This window comes from Dermacentor silvarum, chromosome 1 (assembly GCF_013339745.2).
Source record: "Dermacentor silvarum isolate Dsil-2018 chromosome 1, BIME_Dsil_1.4, whole genome shotgun sequence".
NCBI lineage: Eukaryota > Metazoa > Arthropoda > Arachnida > Ixodida > Ixodidae > Dermacentor > Dermacentor silvarum.
Genome location: NC_051154.1, coordinates 60,666,028 through 60,691,826, shown reverse-complemented (window position 1 = coordinate 60,691,826; position 25,799 = coordinate 60,666,028). Strand labels below are relative to the sequence as shown.

General features: G+C 47.5%; 1 protein-coding gene and 1 long non-coding RNA gene across 2 annotated transcripts in view; both read right to left on the bottom strand.

The window, feature by feature from the left end:
• LOC119442321 (uncharacterized) overlaps positions 1–25,799 on the bottom strand; it is an 84,858-nt gene that overhangs the window by 46,549 nt on the left and 12,510 nt on the right. The gene's annotated exons all lie outside the window — the stretch shown is intronic.
• Positions 7,765–9,306, bottom strand: LOC119464209 (E3 ubiquitin-protein ligase MARCHF2). Its single transcript, XM_037725086.2, has one exon. It carries the CDS (start codon positions 9,066–9,068, stop codon positions 8,157–8,159), a length of 912 nt encoding a protein of 303 aa, XP_037581014.1. The 5' UTR covers positions 9,069–9,306; the 3' UTR covers positions 7,765–8,156.

Below are 25,799 nucleotides of genomic sequence, written 5' to 3'. Positions count from 1 at the left end.
TCGCGGGAATTCAAGTCTCCTACACCGTTCCGCAAATTATACACAACCATCTGTCTTCCTCAACTCGAATATGCGTTGGTCGTCTGGAATGGCTGTTCTAGATCCAACAGTGACATTATAGATCGTGTCCAGAAAAGGTTTCTAAGCACATATGATCATCGCTTTGCTAACCTGGACATTGCATCCTGTACTAGTACTGTTGGATTGTTGTCATTGCCCTCACTTCGCGACCGACGTAATCGCGCTGACCTCCTGTTTCTCTTCAAACTCCTTCACGGTAACCTCACGTGTCCCGAACTTCTCAGCTGTGCCATGTTTCGTATCCCACGCAAGATTAACAGAGAACATCGACCTTTTCATGTCCCTGCCTGTCATCCGAACACTCAACTGTCCACAGGTTGCAGAGTCTTTATAACGCTTACTTTCGTGATCTTGGTATCTTTCATAACGCCTTGTCATCGTTCTTTTCCGAGCTTTGCCTTGTGTTATAATTTCATGCATTGTTCAAGTGCCCTTCTCCTCCTTTTTCTTTTGCATTTAATTTGCGGTTTGTTCTCGGTACTCTCTTCTTCTCGCAATTTTTATTTTTATTCATTTATTTTTTAATGATGTTCCCCTGCAGTGTTTTGTTTTTGGTTTGTAATGTATGCGTGCGCCAGCACTCAGGCCTTAGGGTTGTTCCTGGGCACGTTAAATAAACATGATTGATTGATTGATTGATTGATTGATTGATTGATTAGTATAACCTAGGGTGTAGTTGTTTATACGGCAAACTTCAAGCCAGTCACATTTCAATGCACCCTGAACCTGAAAACAAAATTTTAAGCGCACCAAATTTGATATATTAACCATTGAATTTCAACGCTCCATCCAGGCAGTAAACGAAACCGAGCACGCCGAGAACGCAGCCAAGGCAGAACCACGATTACGTCACATTGAAACGCCCCGTGACGGAGTGCGCGTAACGAATATTCAATGATTAAATGCCGCGACAAACACTGATACGGCACGTCGCGTGGGATGCTTTCCAGGCAAAACGCACCGCATTAGATCTTCCGTGACACCCAGTAATTCGAATTCCGTCGCGCTTTTAGTCCCGGGGCACTTCCGTCGGACCTGATGGCGGCACTGCCTTTCATGCGCTCCTGGCGCGCTTGGTTTCGATATTGCCTGGAAATCGCCATTAAAATTATATTCTAAATATTTCGTATTAGCTAGCTGCGAAATTCAACATTTTTATTGGGGGCGTAAAAAATCTGACTGCCTGCAAATTTGCAATATAAACAACTGGCCCCGATCGAGTTTCAAATAAAATAAGATAGTTAACTAATTTTTGTTAATTAGCATTGTCCCACCCCATTCTTCGGCTCCTGGCTATACTATGCGCCACCCGATATGTGTTCATTCATGGTCCATTCCCCAGAATGTGTATCTGCCGCTGTAACACAAGGAGCGTAAAAGTCTCAAATGTACACACATATGTGTCGTACACTTCTACTCGCCACTTCTTCCTTCAACGCATATCAAACATGGACTTCATCCTCGTGACATCGTTGCGTCGACGTCTAACAATGTGCGTCCTCCCGAACTGTGTGTGCATTCCGGCACAACTTGCTAACGGTGCAGGGCAACAATGCATGAGGCTAAGTGCGCGTGCGTGTGTGTGTCACACACACACACACACACACACCCGAAGCCCTTGCGTAGTCTTATGGGTACGTAGGTAGAATTAACAGGAGTGGATCCAACTGCGAAAGTAAAAAGCAACTTGCATCCAGCTGCGGCATTTCATTTGTATACATAGGCTAAACGTGTCAGCATCCCACCAAGGTGGAAGATGACGCCATATGTCTATAAACCGAGTGGAGCAAGTGAGTAAAACCATCCATACAGGGGCCTGTACGGTACTATAAATAAATAAATAAATAAATAAATAAATAAATAAATAAATAAATAAATAAATAAATAAATAAATAAATAAATAAATAAATAAATAAATAAATAAATAAATAAATAAATAAATAAATAAATAAATAAATAAACGAGTATACTCAATTGGTCGGTCTGCTACTTTACGCCCTAAGCGTAAGCCAAGATAGCTGAGTTCCCGTTCAGACGATGCACGTGATGCTCTGGTATACAACGTCCTTCCTGCGTCTTACACATTGGTGACGTGGCCGACCAACGTCGCCGCGCACCACTTCGTGAGCAACGTAAGAAGTGCTTGGCTCGCAGTGCATCGTCCCGTCACCGAGCGCCCCAGAATGAAGCGTGCAGGACACGGCGTCAACAGCGGCGGCAACCGTGAGACTCGGGGGCCAGAATACAAAACATCTGCACGCTTTAAGCCGCGTGGCAAAAAAGACTGGAAGCGGCGGCGGCGGCGCAGGGCAGAGGCGAAGCCGCCACCCACGCGCCCGTCTTCGAGGTGTGGGAAAAGCCGGTCTCCCTACATGCGCTCTTTATTTGCGGGAACGCGCCTGACCCACCATGAGCTCAGAGGCGGGGGTTAACAGGGGGGGGGGGGGGGGGGGGGGGGAGGCTACTCCGCGCAAGGAGACAGTGAGGGTGGTAATACATCAATGCCGCAAGCTGTAGCTGCGCCCACACTGGCAGGGGAGGGGGAGAGGCGGACTTGAGCCCCGAAAGAATCATTAGTCTCTGACGAGCTTCGCAGGACCAAAGGACGCGGCGGCCGCGAACACTCGGGAAGTGACGAAAACAGGAAACAAATAGGTCCATAGGAACGCTTGTGCGAACACTTCGGAAACAGCGCGCTGGCAAATGGGACAGGCAAAAAAGAGAAGTCACGCTTCCGCCTCTCCCTGTCCTTCCCAGTCGCCAGGACCTCCTCAGAGACGAGGCACGGGCTAAACGGGAATCTGTCTCCGGCAGAAATTTGTGCACTGTAAACATTCGTTCTCCAGTGACGTAACTTCCAAGCGTAACGCCTTCTCTGAGGGTGCCATGCTCTGGACACATATGCTGCTCTATTCGGGATTTTATATCAGATCCCTTTGTAGGTGTACGCACTGCAATCGTAAACGTTGGGCTCTTTGCAACGAACATTCCTTTCAATATGCCTCGTAACGTGCACGGGAACAGCGATGGCGGTTCGAACGAGGCATTCATTTAGAACTATTCACAAAAATCGAATTGGAAACACCGACGGACAGGCCTTCTGGACGTGCACCCAAACGCTCGGAAAGTATTGTCTAAAATTCGCCGAGGGCTCCAAAAGCTAGGCATGATCAACAAACATATGCTCTCAACATGCCTTCAGTTGCTTAGCACTCGTAAGAACAAGGGCGTACTTTGGTATTTCTGTTTTAAGGAGAACCTGCCTTTCATTCCTTCAGTTTCATCTAACAATTTGCTGGGAATAATGGACATGTATATTAATAATATATTTAGACCTTGTCCGCCTACAGAAAAGGGCTATGAGTACAATACCGTTCCAGAGCGTCTATGAACTAAATCCACAGCAACTTAGAGAACTTGACATATGATCATCATACTTGTCTCTGAAGTAACATGCATGAAACACGACCGCATTCTTCGTAGTAATCGCCCGCTGCCACTAAACTTATTCATTGTCCCGAATGAAGACACTGAAAATGGTAAAAGCATAAATTGCAACCTGGGAGTAAATCAGAATACCGATGCTCAACGTTCTATATACCATCGAGTAAAATTATGAACCTTGGTGCCTTTGGAATTAAAAATGGTGAAACAACCTTGTTTTATTTTTCGAAACAGGTAAGTACAGTGGTATAAGACCATAAAAGGCTGCGTTTTCTTACGCGTAATGCCTGTTGTATCATCAGTTCATGTATTTGTACACTGTCTTTCGCGACGGAGCCCATATGGGCGACGTTCATGGTAGGAACATGGTATGATAGTATAGGCAACACGACAAAACGCTGCATGAAAACAGCGGCTCTTTCAGCAAAACATACATACAGAGAGAAACAGATACAGTCTCGCGCGCGCAGAGGGCGTGGGAGAAGCGGCGGAAAGAGAATAAGAGCACTATGCTTGCTCGGCTTGCACTCACACTTAAACGCCTTTCATCGTGAATTGTTTCATTGCGTGTTGTTAGTTGCATGGCAGTAAATGTAGCGTCGTGTATAATTTGATATTGTCATATATATATATATATATATATATATATATATATATATATAGTTGCATATAGCGCTGTACATACTTGCACAACGTGGTACATATAGTTGCATAACGTCCACCGGCTCCACGAATAAAAGTGGTTCAGGAGTAGTACGAAAGCAGGCGTAGTTTTATTTATTATGTTGCATAATCTGTTATATTTTCGCATATTGTTAGTTTCGTTTTTCGATGTTTAACATTAAGCAGGCTGCATTTTACTTAGTCTGAAATTTTTATTGTATTCCCCGTGAAGTTTTTGGTTCGTTTACTAGGACACGTGTATTTTCTTTCCATGTGTTTTGATGCATATTATCATTCAATGTTTGTTCTTATGCTGTTCAGTGTGCGTGAAAACGGGCCTATATTAGCTTCAACTATTCGCCCAAAACTTGTTTGCGCATCGTAGGCGCATACCGCCTGTATCTAAGAAGATTGTCATAGTTTATAGAAATAGGTAATGCGAGTCTAAATGATATTTTTTGTTGACCAAGTTTCATAGCAGCCACGGACATGATAATTTGCTCGATAATCTCCAATACGATTATTAACGAAGCTCTACTTATCAACCTTTATTTGATTACTTTAGGCGTCATATTGGAATGACAGAAATAAAGTGCCTAGTGCCAGTTACGAGAAGTAAGTACACTCGAAGTCTGCAGAAAAATGCTTTGCTGTCCCAATTAATAGGTTTCCGCAGTGTGGAAAAATATGCTGCGGGAACAGCAATGCATTTCACAGCACATTTTGAGACTAACGACGGACACGAATATACAAGCATAAGCAAGCAAGCAAGCAAGCAAGAAAGAAAGAAAAAAAATTGGAGGACGCTTAAGTTTCGCCTTTAATAGTGGAACGCGATAGCATTGAAAGATCCCTGGCTGCTTATCAGGCTTCTTTCTCGTATATTCAAATTCCAATCCGACGCTATCACGTCTGTAGGTTGTGGTTAAGTCATACTTTACGATTTACGAAATTCAATTTTTGTTCACTAATATCTTGCGCCACGCGAAGGGCCTGCCCGGTCGGGGTGGTTCGGGATAGTGTGGTTCGGCATGATTATTTCCGCCAACGACGCCGACGCCAACGCCGGATTTTCTGCGACACGGGGCCTTTAACGCTATCGCGTTAAAAATAAAATGAACATATGCGCAGATACGCACACATGCTCAGAAAAAAAAAAAGAAAAACATCCGTGACGTCTTTTTTCTGTTCTCGTGAGCGGAGTTTTTCCAAGCGTTGCTGCCAACAAAGCGCACCCCATCAACTAGCCCATCATAGCAATTTTGATTAAAACAAGCAACAGCTTTGCGTCCTGGTAAAAATGTGTATTTGACTATATTTTCTGACCAGCTATGGCGTGTTGCACCTTTAAAAATTATTGGGGGAATTTTCTTGCTTCAATTTTTTTTAGTTGTTTCTTCTATCACCTTTTATTGCCTTTACCCCTTTCCCCAGTACAGGGTAGCAAGCCGGTATTTACACTGGCTAACCTCCTTGTCTTTCTTTCCCTTTCTTTCTCTCTCTAAAAAATTATAAACGCCGGCGACATTGTTTGCCCATGCTGATAAGAGCCTGGTAGAGCTGCGTTGCTTTGGTAAGTGTTGGTGAATGCCTAAATGCTCTCTGTCGCAATACGCAGAAACGTAGGCGGACGCTAAACCATAACGTGCCAGGTGGCAATAGCAAAAACTGATGTGCGCGTGCCTTGAATCTCCAAGCGTTTAAGCACTCTCTTCTCTCTCTCTCTCTCTCTCTCTCTCTCTCGCTCTCTATCATTGAGCGTTTCCACGGGGACCGCTCCTTCTAAGCACCGAGACAAGCGGAGCCTCGCCTGACTCACACGTAGCCTGTCGGAGGCCCGGCTCAGAAACGGCGCCTCTGCTAATTCATCGCGACAAACCGCGCTACTCCGGTTGCCGAAAGGGTTAATCCCAGTCCATTAAGCGCGGTCCCGAAATACCGATCTCCTGGACGCTCTCCAGAAGGCCGTCCGCTCCACGCACGCAAGGAGGCCACGGAACGCGCACTCGCGGGGTCCCAGTGACGCCGCGGCGAGTGCCTTCCAGGGCATCCGCCGGCCGCGCGATGCACCGGCCGCAAATATTGGGAAGCCTGAAAGCCTTGTCAGAAAGTGTACGTCCCTAAATAACCGAGTCTCCGCGCTTTTCTGCGCGGAAGTGCGCGCCGCACTCCTCGCGGTGGCAACTGGACAAAACGGGTCGCCGACGCCGCGCGCTCGCATGGCACCCCGTTGCGTCTTTTTCACTTGCTTCACGCGAGTCGTCGCGGACTTTTCCGCGCACGAGCCCCCCCCCCTTCACTCTTTTCTACGTTTTTATTCCTGCGCCTCCCGCGCATTTCAGTTTGACACGTTCCTGCTTACTCTTACTTGCGCTTTCGGGGGCTTGACGTCTGCGCATATGGATGTCGAAAGGCAGCAATAAGTTCGTACTTGCGTCGAGTCTTGGCTGAGCGGGGATGGCACAACCGTGTCGTCCGCGCTCGCGTGCAGGTGACGACAGCTCTGAAACCTCACGAGCTCTGCTGCTCATGGCAGTTGTCATAACTCCCGGATTGTTCTTTCCGTTCCAAGAGCAATGTTCCACGTTCTTAACTCGGACACTGTAGATCCTTATGAGCAATTACCGACGCCAGCACGAAAACGGACAGTAAAGTAGGCGCGCTTAAGAAGCGATTTGCAATTAACATTTACGTGTGCTCATTCATTCATAGCAGATAAAGAAACGTGCAATGAGGAGGAGAAGGAAAATGTTTTTGAAGAGTAGTGGTCGCCACCGGCCCGTAGCTGTCGCTCAAAGTGGACTAGGTATTCCGCAGCAGGACAGTACACAGCAAGTTTCTGGTAAAAAGTCCCGATAAACAAAATGCTTCACGCTGTACAGGACAATGCTCAATGGGTGATGCAAGCATTGCAGGTAGAACTACACGAGCTCGGTCGCTGTAGAGTTTATGAGCAACCCACAGAGACCTTGAGACACACAAAAAGAAATTATGCACGCATTCTCTTTAATCTTTACTTAGCAGTTGCCTTTGCCCATGAGTGTTAAGACACCGTATAATAACTTAGCGCGCCCTTAGCGAGGTTTATACAGTGGATTCGAGTAGATCGTCCTTAACGAGAGTTCTTTCATCGCTGTACGTGGCACCTGTCTGTGGACTGGGAATGACTGGTCGTACTCGGGAATTATTAAGCGAGGAACCTTTACCGGCCGCCAGGTAATTAATAGTATAAACGAATGGTAGCGCGGATTAAATGGGGCAGCAGGGAAGTACGGGGGATATATCCAGTTATAGTGCATCTTCTGTGGGTCAACTAATATTTTGCTGACGTTTTCACAAAGGGGTTCTAAAAGATGCTGAAGTGCCACAGGGCTGCTCTAAAACAGCGTAAGACATGACTATGTGAAGCAGCCCCGGTATACGTGAGCTGCGCACCGTATTCTTGCGGTACGAAATCAGTGGTGCAACTTTTTGTAACAATTCTTTTATTCATTCGTAGCATGCGTCTCGGCTGATCCCAGCTGGGACGGTGGTTGAGAGGCGTCAAAACTAATGACGAAGTCCGAGAAGAATAGGGGAAAAAAAAACCAAGGACAGTTGGAAAACATGGCCCTAGGGGCTGTAACTTGAAACCTTCCATGTTGTCATTCATCCCAGCAATAACGACGGTGTCCGCGCCCCGTACGAGTGAATAACGGGGGTGGGGCGAAAGGAAAAAGGGAAAATGAAGCGGGATTAGAAAATGCCGACCTTGGAGAATATACCGAGTGGTTGGCCTTGCTTCAATATGAATGAGCCGCCCCGAAAACGAGATTACTTCACGGCGCATTGATTTATTGCATAGAACACACACACACGCTTTTCCATATATGTGATGTTCAGGCACCATGTGACAAGAATAAAAGCACACAACTGAGTGATGAAAATAAAAATAATAAAATTTACATTAAAAGTGCGCAGCACTCGTCTCAAAGGCGTGTCGTGCGGTACTCCCACACAGTGCTGCCGGAAGCCACGGTGTTTGGAGAGCAGATCTCGAACGACGAATCGAGACCCGATGCCGAGGCCAAGCTGCCCGTGCCGGTCTGCGGCAACACGAGGGTGACGGGGATGGTGGCGTTGCGACCGCGGTCCTGCGGCCACTTGCAGTCAGGTTCGACAGCCAGGTGCGGATTACGCGGCGGGTCGACCACCTTGACGTAAGGATTGGCCAAGCGCCACTTACACCAGCCGCGGTAGTGGTAGCGGAAAGTGAGCACGGTCCACGCGCTGTACACGGTGAAGAGCATGAAGGCAAGCGAGGCGAGGCCGATGGACTCCCAGAACCGTCGTTGAAGTACCTGCTGGGCGGCGCCGTGCAGGCAGAGCACGCCGCAGAGGAAGGCCAGTGGCGAGAGCAGGCCGAAGCACAGCAGGTCCCCGAAGAAGCCGCGGCGCACGCTGGCGCTGTGCACCCACTCGCAGAAGCTCCGGGGTCGGCGCTCTACGTTGAAGCGGTAGTGGCAGATCTCGCAGGCCTCGCTACCGCTGGCGCTAAGCCAGTGCTCGAGGCACAGCAGGTGCACCAGCCCCATGGTGCCCGAACACCGGCAGATCGAGAGCAACGGTAGCCCGTGGTCGCCCTCGTGGCAGATGCGGCAGATGGGTCCGCTGCTCGTCGTCACGTTGGCCGCCAGGATCGGCGAGAGCGGGACAGCATCCTCTTCGTCGTCGTCAGCCGGCGCGCCGTACGCGTTGCGCACCTGCACGTGGAACACGGGGCTCGCCCAGAAGCTGTCGGAGCACGAGCGTTGCGTCTGCCGGCCGCCGCGCTGTCTACCGATGATGGGCGTTGATTGCAGGGGCGTATCGGTCTCGGCAGTTTGTCCTCCCTCGGCCATGTCGAGCGTGGAAGCGGCTTGACTTTGTGTGGCAGTATCTTTGTCTCACCTCTGGTTTAAGTATAAGGCCGCAGGCACGTGATCGTGCCACGTGAAAGTGATGCAGGCAGTTAATTGGACGTTGTATCGCTTTTTGAAGCGGTGCCAGCGGTGCCGCAAATGTATAGTGTGCTTTTACCAGACGTGAGTTGTATTGCCTGTCTTGTCTCTTTCTTTTTCTTGGGCACACACACAATCTAGCATTGCTTCATGTTCAAAGATTCCGGAAGCTGGTTACCTAGCGCTGAGCTACCGATAAGGATTGGTCTCTTGAGCGAATTACTTGTGTGTTGGCGTCTTGCGTCTACGTCAATTATTTATAGCGACAGCTAGAGTATATACTATACAACTTAATGCATGATATTTATTCCCCGCAAATACTGTTTTTCGTGTTTTTACCTCCCTAACACAACTTAATCCCTCCCACTGAAATCCCTTGTGCGCAATACAAGTGTGCATTTGTTGGTATTGTTGTTTTCTTTAACCTTTATTTCAATAGAAACGTTCACTTGATAGTCGGCGCTCGTGTCGTGCCGTCTCATTAGTCCTTGTGCAATTTTCGCACTGAAAAAGTTAGCGATCATATTGTTACGCGCTATGCCGAGCATGGAAGAAGCGCCAGAAAGACGGTGAAGACGACGATCTGGGCAGCGCTCGTGTTCTTGTTCTGCCATCTTATCTGCAGCCGTCTCTCTCTGTATATATCTTGTAAATATAATTTTCCTATCCCTTTTTGCTGCTCTCATCCCCGTGGCAATATTTATGGCCGAGTTCACACGCCGGAATAAAAATGAATTTTGGAAAGACCGCATCGCGCGGCCCATCCGTCACATTAACTTGCTATGCATTAGAGCACTGCACGGGCTCGGGCTTACCCGAAAGCCCGGGGCCGGCCCGGCCCGTGGGCCGGGCCGGGCCGGGTAGAGCAGTTTTTTCACGGGCTCGGGCCGGGCTCGGGCATGGCGTGTGCTTTTTGACGCGGGCCCGGGCCGGGCTCGGGCTTTCTGCGAGTTATTCTCGGGCTTCTCAACTCTGAAAAACATGTATTTTCGGTCTCGGGCCAGGTTCGGGCCGGTTTCGAGCAGGGCTCGGGCCGGGCTCGGGCTTAAGGTAAAGGGGTGGCGGGCCGGGCCGGGCGGGTAACGTAGATTATTTCCGGGCCCGGGCCCGGGCCGGGCCCGGGTCTCGCCATAAAAGTTTTGATCGGCCCGTGCAGTGCTCTACTATGCATGACTCATTCCCATGTTGCGGGATCTAAGACATTTCGATTCTTGTCTTTAGCGGCGGACTTGGGTTGTCTCACAGCGCGGTGAGTGCTCTCTGTATTAACAGGGGCAGTGTTACCAACCGCGGTAGCCCAGTGCAGGGCTACGGCATTGCGCTGCTGAGCTACAGGTTCGGCCGTGGCGGCCCTGTTTTATTTGGGGGCAAAATGCAAACATACTCGTGTTATTAGATTTAGGTTCCCACACTACGGTGCGGCAAATAGTTATATCGTGGTTTTGGCACGTAAGAACATAGAATTTAATTAAATATTGTAAGTGTGGCAGTGTTCGTTTTTATGACGACAGTATACTTGTCGATATGACAAGTGCGGCGAGTTGGGCCAGTTGGTAAAGTTGCATGGCGACGGTTAAACATGCAGTGCAAAAAAAAAAAAAAAAAAAAAAGACGAAGCTTGAAGCTCCTCTCCTAAAGAGTGCAGGGCGCCACGTGCCTGAGCCAACGTTCCATGCACTTAGAAAATGAAATGGCATACCTATACAATAGATAATAAAAGTTGAGGGGAGGCTGGTTATTTTGTTCTCACGCATGGTGTTGATAATGCTCATTGTTAGTTGACCCTAAAATGCGCGCCTGCGCTGAACAACGCTGTGGTTTAGAGTGTTATTCTTTTCTGAGTTTTTGTTCGTTTGTTTGTTTGTTTGTTTTTGTTCTTTCGGTTTGCTTAGGTGAGATCACTGTGATAGGATGTGCATAAAAGACGTGTATGCTTCTGAATAAACCATGGTTTGAGGTCAGTGCCTGTTACATTCATATCTCTTCGTAGTCCACGTCTTTTTTTAGCTGTTTATCAGTCACCATGCAGCTTGCGAATATTTTCCTCGACGTGCTTGTTGCGAATTTGCTCATGCAGCGGGCCACATGTTTTCGCGCGCGGTATAGGCATGTGCAGCTACCATCAGCAGATGATAAAAAGAGATTATGCAGATTTAACGTACACATTGGAGTCTATCTTACGTGCCTGCTCGACAAATCAGCAAAACGCGGAAACCACCACCACGCGACCCACGTGATCCACGCAACCACCGATTACACTGCCTCCATGGCAGGATCGACCCCCCATTTCATCACGCCACCTTTGGGATCAACCCAGTTTACTATTGGATTAAGACGCTCACACCATTGGCGTTGTGAACCAAGACCGGCGGGAGATCGTCGCGACGACAGTGTCGCACACAGGCACTGGCGCGGTAGAAGCGGCCATTCCGTTGGCCATTGGCACAAACTTCGGCAGAGATCAGGTCATCGTGCGCATCGACTCACAAGCGACTTGCAGAAATTACGCTAGAAGTAGGATCTCTCAGGTAGCGCTTTTCGTCCTCAGAACGGTTACCCTTCCGACAACCACTACGATCATCTGGACCCCCGGTAACAAATATCGCGTGGGAATCTGAAGGCCTATGCTTCGGCTCGAGCGCACGTCCGCGGAGCCTCTCAGCGAGATGACAGTGAAGGATAGAGGCTAGAACCGATCCCCAAACAGTTTCACGCCATCTTCCAACACTTCAAACTTCAAAGACGGAAATTCCCCCGCCCCACGCATCACTCGCGCGCGACCAGGCGGTGTCGTGGAGGCAATTACAGACGAACAAATTCCCACACCACACTCGATATCACGCAATGTGTCCCACACAATATTGTTACGCGAAGAACGAGTCAGTAAGACGGGCAACTATTTACAAGATGTATTTACAACAGCGGTTGCAGCGCTGACCGGTTAGGTTCACAGCGCGAGCCCAGCTCGTTCTACCTCTTCTTTTCTCGAGTGATGGCGCCCGCGCGCCTCGGTCAAACAATCAAATACCACACGCGTGTAGCAATATTCATATACTTGTCCCGACTGCAGCCCACCGGCCAAGCTTTATCACGCCGCATGAAAGTGCTAGCTGGCTAAGTCAATACCAAGCTCAACAGTGGGAATCTTTCCAGCGTCGACTCCCCGGACTAGCTCGATCTGGTCAGGAGAGCGCGCTGGGCGGCTGCGGCACATGGGGTCCCGGGCTGAGAGCTGCACCTAAAACCGAGGCCTCCCGGCGGTGAATTCCGGGTGCCAGTTTATACAACAATAAAGTTTATCTCTCTTTCTCTCTTTCTTGGATCGGGCCATCTTACGCGGCAAGAATCCAACCAAGCAGATGCACCAACCCCGGGAAAGAAGGCATAGAAAACTTCGCTTTATTAAATGAATTATGCGCCTGAAGGCGTATGTTTCTTGCACTGGAGGATATTTAGGTTCAATTTGTTGCTTCACCGTAGAATTACGTAGAGAACAGAGCCGACCACCGGCACATCTGTAAGGCTATAGTTCATATGGGGCTTCATGTAAGCCGACTTGTTAATTAAGTGCTGCCCTGTGTGTGAGCTATTCGGCAAGACGGCAGCAGCAATCACGGTCAACAAAGCCCGGGTTGGTTCACCTAGAGAGCTTCACTTCAAGAGATGCGGGCTTATCGACGGTGATAAAGCATGCGCATTAAATTACGGACTATACGTGAGGACGGTATATGGTGGCGTTCCTAACATTTAAATTGAACAAATTCAGGCTGAAATATGGAAATGTGACAGCTCGGTCGCGATATAAAGCCGTTACTTCGCCTTCCTTTGTTAATCCTGTATAAGGGGACACTAAATTAGGGAATGCTTTATTAAGCTGGATTGGCTAGACTACACTTATGGAACACCAGAAATGTCCACTTTTACGTGACTTGGAGTTTGGTAAGACAGAAAAGATCCAATAAAGAAATACAGGCTTGTTCCCGCATTAGTTCCTCGTGACGTCACGTGATTTAGAAAGCGTTTGCTCGGAACAGCTTTTTGTCAGCATGAATTGCCTTGGATCCTTAAGGAACTAAGAACCAAACTCATAAAGGTGGTTTCGCGAACCTTTCGTGAATCTTTTGTGAGACAGGAAGACAGCGGCGTGGATTAGAGAGCAAACGGGAGTAGCCCATATTCTAGTTGACATTAAGAGGAAGAGATGAAGTTGGGCATGTCATGTAATACGTATGACAGATACCAGGTGGCCTATTAGAATTACAGAATGGCTTCCGAGAGAATGGAAGCAAAGTTGAGGACGACATAGAAGTACTTGGTGTGATGAAATTAGGAAATCTGCAGGCATAAGATGGGTGCAAATGGCGCAAGAAAGGGGTGATTGGAGATCGCTGGTAGAGAACCTGCGTCGTGCAGAAGACATAAATAGGCAGATGATGATGTCGACAAAGACGGCCAAAACAAGTTGAAATACTTTGAAATCCGTGGCATCATACACGAACCGGTGCTGCAGTCGTGGCCCGAAATTCAACAATATTCCTCCTTCATTTTTTCCAGCATGCAACCTTTTTCCTTCAAACTAAATGCAAATCGAGTCTTGAAAAAAATTCTTCACCAGACTAAACTAATTTATTTTGCTATTTATGCTACCTTCAAAGAATAACAACATGTGCTGGAGCGGGTGCCATAAAAGATGTAGGAGGCGAAGAAGGAGGAGAAGAACTGTATAAGGACAATACTACTCTTCAGTCTATAAACTGACCCATGATCACATAGCAAAAAAGAAAATGCTAATGCGGCTGGGATGATCACGTGAGTCACAGTAAGCAGACATACACACACATCTTCTACTTAATGACGATAGGCGTCATAGCGAGGGGAGTAGGTATAATTTAGCCGTAGCGACCTTCGTACTTTGGACGTTGTAGTCAGGGAGTGATGATGAATGGTCACTTTATCGACAAGCTTTGTGAATGTTAACTTTAGTGTTTTCACTTGTTCATTACGTAGTTCCCTCAAACCACAGGTACACAGCGTGTGTTATTTGGATTATGGAATAGGCCCTTCATACACAACACGTATTGGTCAACTAAAGGATTGAAAATGAATGGCCGCGTATGCCGTGTTTTCGGATTTGTTTCCCAAGAATAAAGTGTGCGCCTGATATCGTTTGATGATGCGACACCAGGGCAGACAATTCGGGTCTGGAATGGACAGCAGTTGGAACAATCGGGCAGGGAATAAAATTTGTGATTCGGAACAACGAAAATGCAGGGATGTGAAACTCGTACCCTGCCATGGCTACACTTTAGCATCAAAACACTGCAGTTATACAACGAATAAAAAATCTGTTTTTATTGTACGCACAAAATGCAGTTCTCATGTTGTTATACTTACATTTCATAACGTCATATAATTTTTTATGCGCCATTTCTATTTAGACACTAAACTTACCAACTTATCCCTGGTGGCTGCTCTGCATGATATCTCGGAATACTTGTGTATTGTGAACAAGACGAAAAATCGAAAAATTAAATTATATGGTTTTACGTGCCAAAACCACGATCTGATTATGAGGCACGCCGTAGTGGGGGACTCCGGAAATTTTGACCACCAAGACGAGGACATGAGAGAAGCGCATGAACACACATACAAGGCGCTAACTTCCAACAACATCTTTATTTTCTGGAACCACACCGTATTTATACTATACTGCCTCGCGCGTCACAGAACACGTGTAAAAGCGTAATCACTTAAACAGCAACATAAATAACCAATGAAAATGTTGAAACTCATAGTTTGATCTCAGCTGACGTGCAGGATTTGCAGTTCTTTATTCGACAAGGCAAGGGAAGGCTTACTAACACACGCATCACCAACTTTGGCAATCCACTCAGGTTCCACAATCAGACGAGCCAACTCGCACAATACCTGTCTAGAATATTTATATCTTCAAAACTGTGACAGCAGCTGCATTTCAGGCAATAACAGGCCAAATACCTTCAGGTGTCCTTTTCTTTCACCTTGTTACATTGTCTCCATGTGTTCATGTGCTTTTGCCGTGTACTCGTCTTGTTTGTACTGCACTAGTACTCCAAGATGGCACACCAACAAGCCTGCATTGCAACCCTAGTTGACTGCACAATATGTTCACTTGTTTCTGGATAAAGTGACTAAAAAAACAAACTCGTCCTACACTCGACCACGTCGCTAACCGTTAGATGACTTCTTAAAGGAGTCCAGTTACACGTCACACGAAAATAAAGCCACTTGGATGTTAAGTCAGAGCTACATCTTGCAAAGTGCCGGTTCCTCAGTAGCGTGCAGGTCATGGCACTCAGCCCACTCCTGTTCACGGCTTCGTTTCATTGAGGCCGCGCCTGTATGGGAAACGAGCCGACGTCGCGGCTCGGGTACGGCGGCGACGATCACGACGACGAAGGCGCACGCGCCCAGCGAGGCGTCTAGTGCGCGGGCCATTTCCATTTCCGGCCGCGCGACCGTTGGCCGCGCGTGAATGGTGGAGGGGGGGATGTCGGCGGGCGACCGTCTTCCAGGGACCGCTCAAGGAGCGAACCCTTTGCACGTCATGGGGGCCCGGATCTTCGCCAGCAGGCTATCGACGGCAGCCCGGCAGCCCATTTGGAAGCGAGCCACCGCTCTCGCCCTTATCTCCCTCGGGTGCTCTTTCCGAGTGGGGAAAGGGGCGCGGTTGATCCATCCGCGGAGTTTTCTGCCTCAGCAGAGCAATAATTCACCGCGCGCGGCGCGGAGGATCGGGAGCCGCTCGATCCGTCTGGTGGCGGATATTTCCGGCGCTTGCATCCAAACAGGGCGGCCCTCTGGCGCGCACGACAGTGAGCAGACGACCTGGATCCGTGCTCGCGCCGCAACGCCGGAAGTCGACGGCCCGATGCGCCCAGCGCGCGGCGCAAGCGGCACGCGCCTGTCCCGGGCAAAATAGCCCCCGCGCTGGCCGCCGCCAATATTTGCGCGAGGGACGCCGGCTGGGCACCGAACCGCGCGCTTCGGGCAGACTGCGCCCGCAGCGGGGCCTATTTCTTCTCCGCGTTCAGCAGGCGCCTGCACATTTTCTCTAATTATAGTAGCGATGTTCGATCCTGGGTTTGTAGCGATATAACTTCCGAACCAGAGGGGATAACTCAAGCTGCGAAGCGTATATACTGCGAATCTGGGGCGAGCGGAGGCAAGGGGGGGGGAGGCAGATGAAAGCTTCTCTTTGAAGTAGTGACCGTCAAAGCGGCTGTTCCAATAGCGGATGAGCGTTGTTGTCATATCAGAGCGGATGCGCAGTGCACTCTCTAACAATGTATACTTTGGTCAAGCGCACATTGTGCGACGCATAGACGATCTGTTCTTATTCTTCACTCTGCTATACCTGGTCTGGTGCCTAAAACATTGGTTTTAAAGCAGGAAATAATATTCAAAGAGTGTTTCACCGGTCAATCAACCACCTCATATATCGACGTGTTAAGTTTAAGACGCGCTTAAAGGGACACTAAAGAGAAACCGGAAGTGGAGCTTAAATGGTAGATTATCCTTTCACGATCACAGCCATACCATTCTTACTGCAAACCGATGTTTAATAAGCGAGAAAATAGCGAAAAACTGAAGGATAGGTGCTGACGCCCCTTCGAAATTCCCGCACTACACGTTCATGACGTCGGAGATTACAAATGCAGGCCGGTCGTGATTGGTCGAGAGCAATTTATCGCTGTTAATAAAACGCAAAATGAAATACACCTTAAACGTATATAAACAGCTTTTGCCAACTTTTTAAACCGTTTCAAGCGAGGAAGTACAAGTTTAGCACAAAATTAAATAAGTAAGAAAAAATGGCATGGAGATACATAGGGCCGTGATAGTTTCGTAGTTTCGTTTTTGGTCAATGCATCGTTGCGCGCGCCTGTTCCGCTCTATGGTGTTTGGTTGCGTGTTGCGTGGCTCGAAAAACGTTGACTTCGCGGGAAACAGCCAGAAAATGCCTCGTGTGTGTAGTGTTGAGGGCTGTATAAATGTCCCAAGGCGCTTGCTCAGGGGCAGCGGCAGTGTTGACTCGATTGTGTCCTTTCATGTGGTGTCGCGCGGAGAGCCCCGGCTCCCCGGCGTTCGCAATGGCTCAGTGCTCTGCCGATGATAAAACGGCAAAAGAGCCAGAGAAACCGATGGTGTGCTCTGTGCATTTCTCGCCCTCAGATTATGTGTATAATCTTGCCCTCGGAAAGTATCTTGGCGTGCCCCAGAGGCCAGTCCTTTCTCGAGTAGCTGTTCCCTCAATGCGGCCTTCATCAAACCCTTTACCGGTGCCCCTGCAGCAGCAAACTGGCGGGTCGGTGAGTGCTGAATGTCATTAAATAAAGCCACGAAATAACCATACCGAGTACATGCGCAACTTTCTACGCTTGTTCTGTCGGGAACATCGTCGCCTGGTGGACGAAAACGTCGCCTCCGTCGACTCGTCGCTTCGCCTCCGTCGACGAAAACGAAGCTCTGCTTTCCGCCGGCGCGGCCGGCGGCTCACCCCCATCGCACGCGGAAGCACCTACCGCTCGAGCACGGAGGATCATTTCGCGTTCCGTTTCACTGAATATCGCTAAAATGCAGTCCTGCTTCCCTGGCGATCTCTTCGTTGCAAGGTTCAGCGACAGCAACGGTATCCATCGCGGCGAACGCAAACGCAGCGACCATGCATGCAGCCATGATGCATCCAGCGCCTCGGCCGTTTACGCAAGCGGTGACGTATCATGGCGCATTCTGATTCGCTGAGAGCAATGAAATCTGTGACGACACTGCTTCAGCGCCAAATCTGGGGTGAGAGAAATTGAGGAAGAGATATTTGGTCTTTGTTTACGAATATCTCCGCTAATAACTCATATTTTTGCACCCAACAAAAACTGCATGCATTCCTGAAGGTCCCTCTTTTATTCCAGCTGAACTTCCTGTTTCTCTTTAGTGTCCCTTTAAAGCAGCAGTGCAGGCGTGTGATTTTCTCGTCAGACGGGAAGCACAGCGAAGCCTCACTAAAGTATCACTCATCGTACGTATAACGCTTGTTTTCAGCTCATGGTCACCTAGAGTTAGAACGCCAGCCCGCACTGCTGCTTTCGTTGAGTGATATCCATAGCCTAATAATTTCAGTATGGTCATCTCGTTGCAAATGGTCTAGCAATTTTTGGATCATCATGGATTCAGATTTTATGGGCGTTTGTGGATTCATGAGTGCATTTAATAGTTTATTTTGACCATGAAAAGTTTTTCACTAATTGTCTGCCACTTCTATTTTCCACCGAAACCAGTCGAAGGATTTCTTCGGGACATTTTATTTGCCAACAGGTTAAGAATACCCCCCATCCCAAGAAACATGCACCCAATACACAACGAGTAACGCAGGAGAAGCAGAGTCCAAAGACTCCAAAGCTCCATCCTCCAAAAACAAGGAGTAGTGTACACCGATGCGGCAGAGTACTGAGAAGGGCACTACGCTGCAGTAGTAGTGAGCGACAAAGGCGAGCTAATCTCGAGCTGTAGCGTGAGACACTCTTCACCAGAGGAAGCAGAGATGGCGGCGATTGACAATCATAAACCTATCAACCAGAATAATCATCACCGATTCTAAAACTGCAATCAAAGCCTATGACACTGGTAAGGTGTCCAAAGAGGCCGCCAAAATTCTGCAAGCTGGCAAGGAGAACGTACCCAATGACCTAATTAGAATAATATGGGCGCCCGCTCATAGTGGACTCACCGGGATCGAGATCGCCAACGAGGTCGTCCGAGGACTTACACACCGGGCCCCAGCGCAGGCATGCTACTCCCTGTCCAAAAAGCGAGTCTTAACCACATACAGAGAAATTCTACAACACTATAGAATGGGCAGGAGAACCCTTCCCCCCCCCCCCCCCCCCCCCCCCATAGATCTCTCAGAAAGAAAGAAGAAGTAATCTGACGAAAACTGCAGACGGGTACCTTCCCAAACCCGTATGTCCTACACAAATGGCATCCTGAGGTGCACTCTTCGAAATGCAAAAACTGTGAAGGCATAGCGACCCTAAATCACATGATCTGGGCTTGCCCAGCGCTAAATGGTCTACATGGGAACAAAGAGTCATGGGAATCCTCCCTTCATAGCCAGGAAGAACAAGCCTAAAAACAAGCCATCTGTCAAGCCCAGGCCGCCGCCGGAAGTCAACTGATTCCGGCCGACGTCTAGGGGGGAGGTAGACGGTGAAAGGGGGAGCTGCGTCTCACCCCGATCACCCATACTCTCTGACGGGTGCAAATAAAGTGCTTTCTCTCTCTCTCGGGACATTTTTGCTACATTCATTGATTCCATCATTGTGACATTATTGCTTGTAGGTCAGTGTTTCGCTCAAACCAATCAAATTCAGGTACACAGAATAACTCCGGCAGAGAAGAAAGATGGTTCAAGTGAAATTTTTTTCAAGGGGACTTCTGGGTAAAACACTGTAACATATCAATGAGCAAATGTCAAGATAAGCATGCCCAGAAATATGGGACGTCGAAAACTGTCGCCATCTTTCGGCTGCTGAGTGGCTTCTTGATTCAGTCAGGATTGATTGATTGATTGATTGATTGATTGATTGATTGATTGAGTGAGTGAGTGAGTGAGTGAGTGAGTGAGTGAGTGAGTGAGTGAGTGAGTGAGTGAGTGAGTGAGTGAGTGAGTGAGTGTAAAAGTAAGTACATATAAACGCAAGTACACACATGCGCAAGCACGCAAATATACAGACAGAAACACGCGCAAGCACGCATCCAGCTTGAGGCGCGAATTGTGGCATAAAAGCAGCAATATTACAAAAGTGGCTGTTTCTAAGCTGATTGATTCATTTCGATTAAGTTTAAACAATCTGTAATGTAATTACAACATCACAAAAAAGGCAGAGGCTGAATGCTGACTATCGACGGAGGCTTCCCGTCGCAAGAGGCTCGTATTTACATGTTATTTACACGTATTTAATTATGTTCCCTATGTGTACAAGCAACTTACTACGATAAGGATCAGTTCTCAATAAGCATTGTGTCATATTTAGAATCTTCGTAATATTGCAGTGGCATTTTGCTCTTTGGACTAAGTCGATGCAAACAACAAGCTGAGTCTGTGAGGCCGGGGACAGCTTGTTCGAACGAGCTAGCCTTGTCTTCAGATCGAGCTTGTAATAACAGAACTTTGCGATAATGTTTATGATTGTGGACTTCATGATTTACACCTCACTTTTGAATGACGTTAATTTACTTGCGCTTTTACACAATTAGCTCTCACTGAGGCAAACTACAGGCGTGCGGAAACGCTGATATTATTAAATTGGGAATTAGCAATGTCAAGTTTCTTCAAACTGAGCCCCCGCAAGCAAGTTTCCTCCAAAATGTTTCGCACGAAGCACAAGACATTCTGCGTGTAGTGCTCCCTGCTCAGTGATCGAAACGCGGTACTCGAAGCGCGTGAGTGCCTATGCTTTTTTTTTTATTTATTATTATTATTATTATTATTATTATTATTATTATTATTATTATTATTATTATTATTATTATTATTATTATTATTATTATTATATTGCGCCACGAGTAAGTGCGTGGTGAACATTTTATTCCCTCGCTATAGTACCAAATGCAGCCACAATGCGTCACAAATGCACTCGCTTTCATCGTATCCCACGATGCATCAGCTCGATGTCCCAGGCGCCCGCGGTTGGAGCAAAAAGCGCCGGGCAGCCATGCGTTCCGAGTATCGCGTTTCAACCGCTGAACACTGTACGTCATACGTCGTGGTGGGTAAACGAGCTGTGTTGCATATCTGACACGCACATCCCCCGCCCTTATCGCGCGCATGAGACTTTATCGCGAAATATCGTACGCTTCACCTCTGGTTATAAAATGGGTTGTATCGACTCCGTGTTATAGCGATTACTATAGCTTTCCAGCTACACACGCGGCATCGCCGCATATTATGATGCCATTATGGGAATCATAAAGTCAGCTGTTTGCGAAAGATTGAGGCCAGCATCGAGCTTGGGCACATCCATTCCGAAAAGTGACGCTCCAACCAGCTGCGCCACCTAAACTTTTTTTTTTTTTTTCATGTCATCGCCGAAGCGCGAGTGCTCAGAGCAGCATTGCTTCGTGAGGCAGTGATTGCGCTGCACACTATGGGGCACAAGACAATAACAAACCATCATTGTGTTCAAAGAAATTACGCAAAGCCGGCGGTGGCAAGTCAGATAAATTATAAAATAGAAGAAGAGCGAAACACATGGCTCTTCAAGGCAGGTCGCGAATGTTTTCTGCAAGGGATGCAGTCCTGAACAACTCGAGTTCTAAGGTGCAATAACGCGCTATTTATAGCTGTCGGTGCTGTCGCGCTTTGGGTGAAACACGCTTTTTTATATGGCCATACACAGGAAATTTCGTAATTGTCCCTGCGGTCATCTGCAAAACTTCACCGCAATGCACCAACGTAACTCAATGAACAGCATTTTTTTGATGACATTTCGGAAGGCCACCCGAATTTCAACAACGTTCAGTTAGCAACGTCGAGAGAGTACGCCCATCTAATGACATGCGTATTTAGGGCACTTATTCATAGCTGTCCTGTTGAGTTATAGCAGTCTTCTAACCCTGTACAAAATTCTGCTATAATACAGCAAAGACGTTACGACTAAGTACCGTAAATACACACGTTAATAAAAGGGCGTACCCTCTGGACGTTGCTAACTAAAGGTTGTTGAAATTCGGGCGGCCTTCTGGGAAATATCATTTTATTTTTTTAATGCTGTCCATTCAGTTACGCTGGTGCACTGCGGCGAAGTTCAACAGATAGCCGAAGAGGGCAATGCCCCTAATTCCTGGACATGGCAGGGTATGAGTCTGGATAGGCTGTTGAGAAAAAGCAATAAGTTTGGGAATCGATAAAGGAAAGTATTGCATCTACAATACACGTCTAGTAAAACGTTTATCACAGCGATGAAAGTTTGTCTACTCGCTTTACCAACATCGCACGCAACACTCGAACACCGGCAGTCTAGACGTCAGTGCTTTCTGCGTTAACGCATAATCTGTCTCAATGTAACTTCTTTAAAGTAATAATAATAATAATCTGAACTTTATTTCTCACAATAGTCTGGGTCCGTATTGACAAAAATGTTCTTAAACTAGAACTGTTTGCAAGAGTAGATTCGTGGTGACGGGCATATTATTAGGTAAGGTAGCTGGCCCCTGGCAAACAGCATTTACGACCAAAAAGCTTTGTGAATTCGGAGCCTGGTACATCGTGTTCATGGCCACATCTAAGCACGCAGCACTTGCAGGTGGGCAGGCAGGTGAGTGGAGCGGGGCCGAGCAACAAGCGACAAATACAGATGCGTTTCGTGGTGCTATTGTTGATGAAATTATGTAGCCTCATTCACTACGTCCAGTGTATCTCAAGTCAGCTTGGGTGAAGTAGGTGGGTGAGCCAGCGTACTGAAAGTCGACCCATTCGTTTGTCACAGAACAGCCCTTTTAGCATAAACTAGAGCAATTTTCTCTGGGGTCAGACCGAAGCACTGGGCTATATTTTATGCTTAGAAAAAGGACGGTCACTGATTTTTTTTTTTTTATGCTGCTATGTCTGTTCTGAGACAATCTACATTGTTTCGCCCAAAGGCCGAGGCTTTCATGGCAATATAGCTAGCGCAATGTAAGCAGTAAGGACTCGCAGTGTTTCACGCAATGTCGGTTGCAGAAAACATTTGCAATTGCGCACGAACCCGCCCTTCGCTGTCCGTTTGAAGACGAGCCCAGCCAAATATACTTCATTTCGACACCATTTGAGAACCGTCCATGGGACCGAGACGAAGGAGAATCGCGTGGCCAGGGTTAATGCAGGGGTGTGCAATGCAGAGAAAAGAAAGCGACAAGGTCCCACGTGACAACGCCGTTTCCTCTTACGCGCATGTGTGCAACGCTTTAAGTGGGCGTGCGCTTTAAGCTGTCTGGACGGCAGAGAGTTCACGAAAAAAAAAAGATATCGGGACCGTGCACTCGACCGTCATCCTCACTGAAAGCCACCAGAACACTGCGGCACTTTTGTAAGAACGACTACGCTCTTTTATTGTATGCGCGCGCGCATCGCTTGTTATTCCCTTTTCTTCTCCCTTTTCTTATTCTTTTTTTCCGGTTCCCCCTCCGCCAGTATATGTTCAGCAAACTAGATGCAACTTAGTTCATTTACCCGTTTTGTCTCTCTCTCTCTGTTTGTATGTTCTCCGATGCAACCATACCGTTTGCTCATCTCCTGGAGAACCGCTCCTCTTGCTTCCCCCTCTTTCCCATCCTGCGTTGTACCAAGTGGCACAATCCTTACTTTGAACTACTTCGTGCTGGTTTCACTTCTGCCTCGTGCCTCGTAGTTCGCCCCGCAGCGGCAGCACCGCGAGAATTTGCTGCTCTTACGCGCAATTTTTTTCGACCGCTTGTAGAGGTCAAATAAACGCACATCTATGAAAAATCAATTTGCCGCTACCAAGACACCGGCAAAGGTGGGGCCGGCTTCCTGCCAGTCAGGAGGGCTATTCAAGACATTGTCGCATTCCAGTATGTTGTCGGATTCCGCCACCTTGGCGTTTTGAGCCAGTCAGAGAGGCCATCGCAGCCCTGTTGGCCAGTGAAGACAAGATGACGGAATTTAATAGCCTCCAGGGTAGCACGCCTCAGTTGGAGCGTTACTTCCCACAGCGAAGAGCGTAGGCTTCAATCTAGCTTGGCGCCTAACTTTCTACCTATAATTTATTGGTATATTCATAGCTGATGACGATATGAAGGCACTGACGTCATCGAGGCCGCCATTTAGTTGTACAGCCAACACGGTCAAAAGCTGCTCTCTTTCTCGATCCGCTTATCTCTAGAAGCACAATGGAAGCTCTGCTTCCGGGGATAAGCTAGATAAGCTTCTAGGACAGCAAAATGGCGCACCGTGGCGCCACCTGAACATACTTCCTTGGGTACGGCTGCGGCGACGCCGCCCGACGTCGCTGCCAATTATCTATATTAAACCCGTCGCTATAACTTTGTCTCCTTCGTTTCTTTCTTTGTGTTAATAAGGTTAGCAACATAGGCGTGCGAAGGGCTTTTCATCAGGGGGGGGAGGCAAACTATATTGCATCCCCCCCCCCGCCCCATCCACCTTTTTTCTCGCCTACTTGGTCATTTCGAGGACATTCAATGAGAATGAAAAGCCAACATAAAATATATTATTTATAATTTCTTCAATAATTGCTTAATGTGGTGCGCTACATTGTCAAGCGCTAGTTGTCAAGCAAATGCAAAAACACCCGTGTCGCGGCCGTGCATTGGGGGCACGTCAAAGATCCCCTGGTGGTCAAAATTAATCCGGAGTCTTCCACTACGGCGTGCCTCGTAATCAAATCGTGGTTTTGGCACGTAAACCCCCAGAATAGAGTTCAAATCAAGCCTTGTGAAATGCGTATTTTGTCAACATCTTGTTTTAAACGACCTGCAACCGTGCACCACGCACTATAATACGAGCTGTTGCAAATAAACTACATTAATCGACTTCTCGTGCAAGAAAAACCACAAGGCGAGAAAAGCACGGGCCATGCGAGTTAAATACATCAATGCCTCTCGATAGCATTCTTCTAGTTACACACAGTTAACCGCCAACATTTTCCTATCCTTTTTTTTCTCAGCAATTTCATCCTTACCTGACAGATAATGCAAGTGTCGTCATGTTTTTAAAATGTTGCTGAATATAATAGCCTGGTCATGCTACTTTAATGTGTTGGAGCTCCCTAATGAAAACATTGCATAGCGACCCACGCTTTTTTTTTTGCCTGCTACTGAGAAATAAAATAATTTATAAAACTATAAAAATGTTCGCGTGTCTCTTACCATGCTTGAGCACATGAGTGAAAAATAAACATAATGTATGGAAAATTCCCGTAACCAGCAAATATTTCGCAGTGCGCGTAATAAAGGACGGACAAATGATGTGCCTAATAGTTGGAGTGATCGCCACAATCCTACTCAGCTATATTAATTCCTCGAAAGACATGTGTGGACGATGCCTCGATGTAAAAGCCAAAAATGCCCGCAGCAGTGTCTGAGTGGATGAACCATCGTCGTTTCTCCTCGCTGAGGAAAATGACTTTGAAAATCACACTGCGACAGGTTGGCCTTCGTTGGACACTCCTGTTCTGCTGTCTTTCAAGGATTTCGTTCTGAGTCACCCCTATATATATATATATATATATATATATATATATATATATATATATATATATGCGTCGTCATAGCGAAGTTTCTTTTCGACACCGATTTCATTGCTAATCTTATTGGTCATTTGTTCATTTGGTCCTCTATTTTTTTTTAGATACGTGCATCGCTGTTCATTCAGGCTGACTGTTCAAATAAAATATATTATTCTTGCTATTCGCTTAAGTATAATTAATGTCGCTATACGTTTTTAATTCATCCCTCATACTTATTTATGAAGTCCACGCCACTCTTAGCCAGTCCCCTTGAGCGGGATGGTGCCACTGCCTATAACCCCACAAAGCCCAAACACCATTCCACATAGAGGAAAATTGTAACAACTTGATC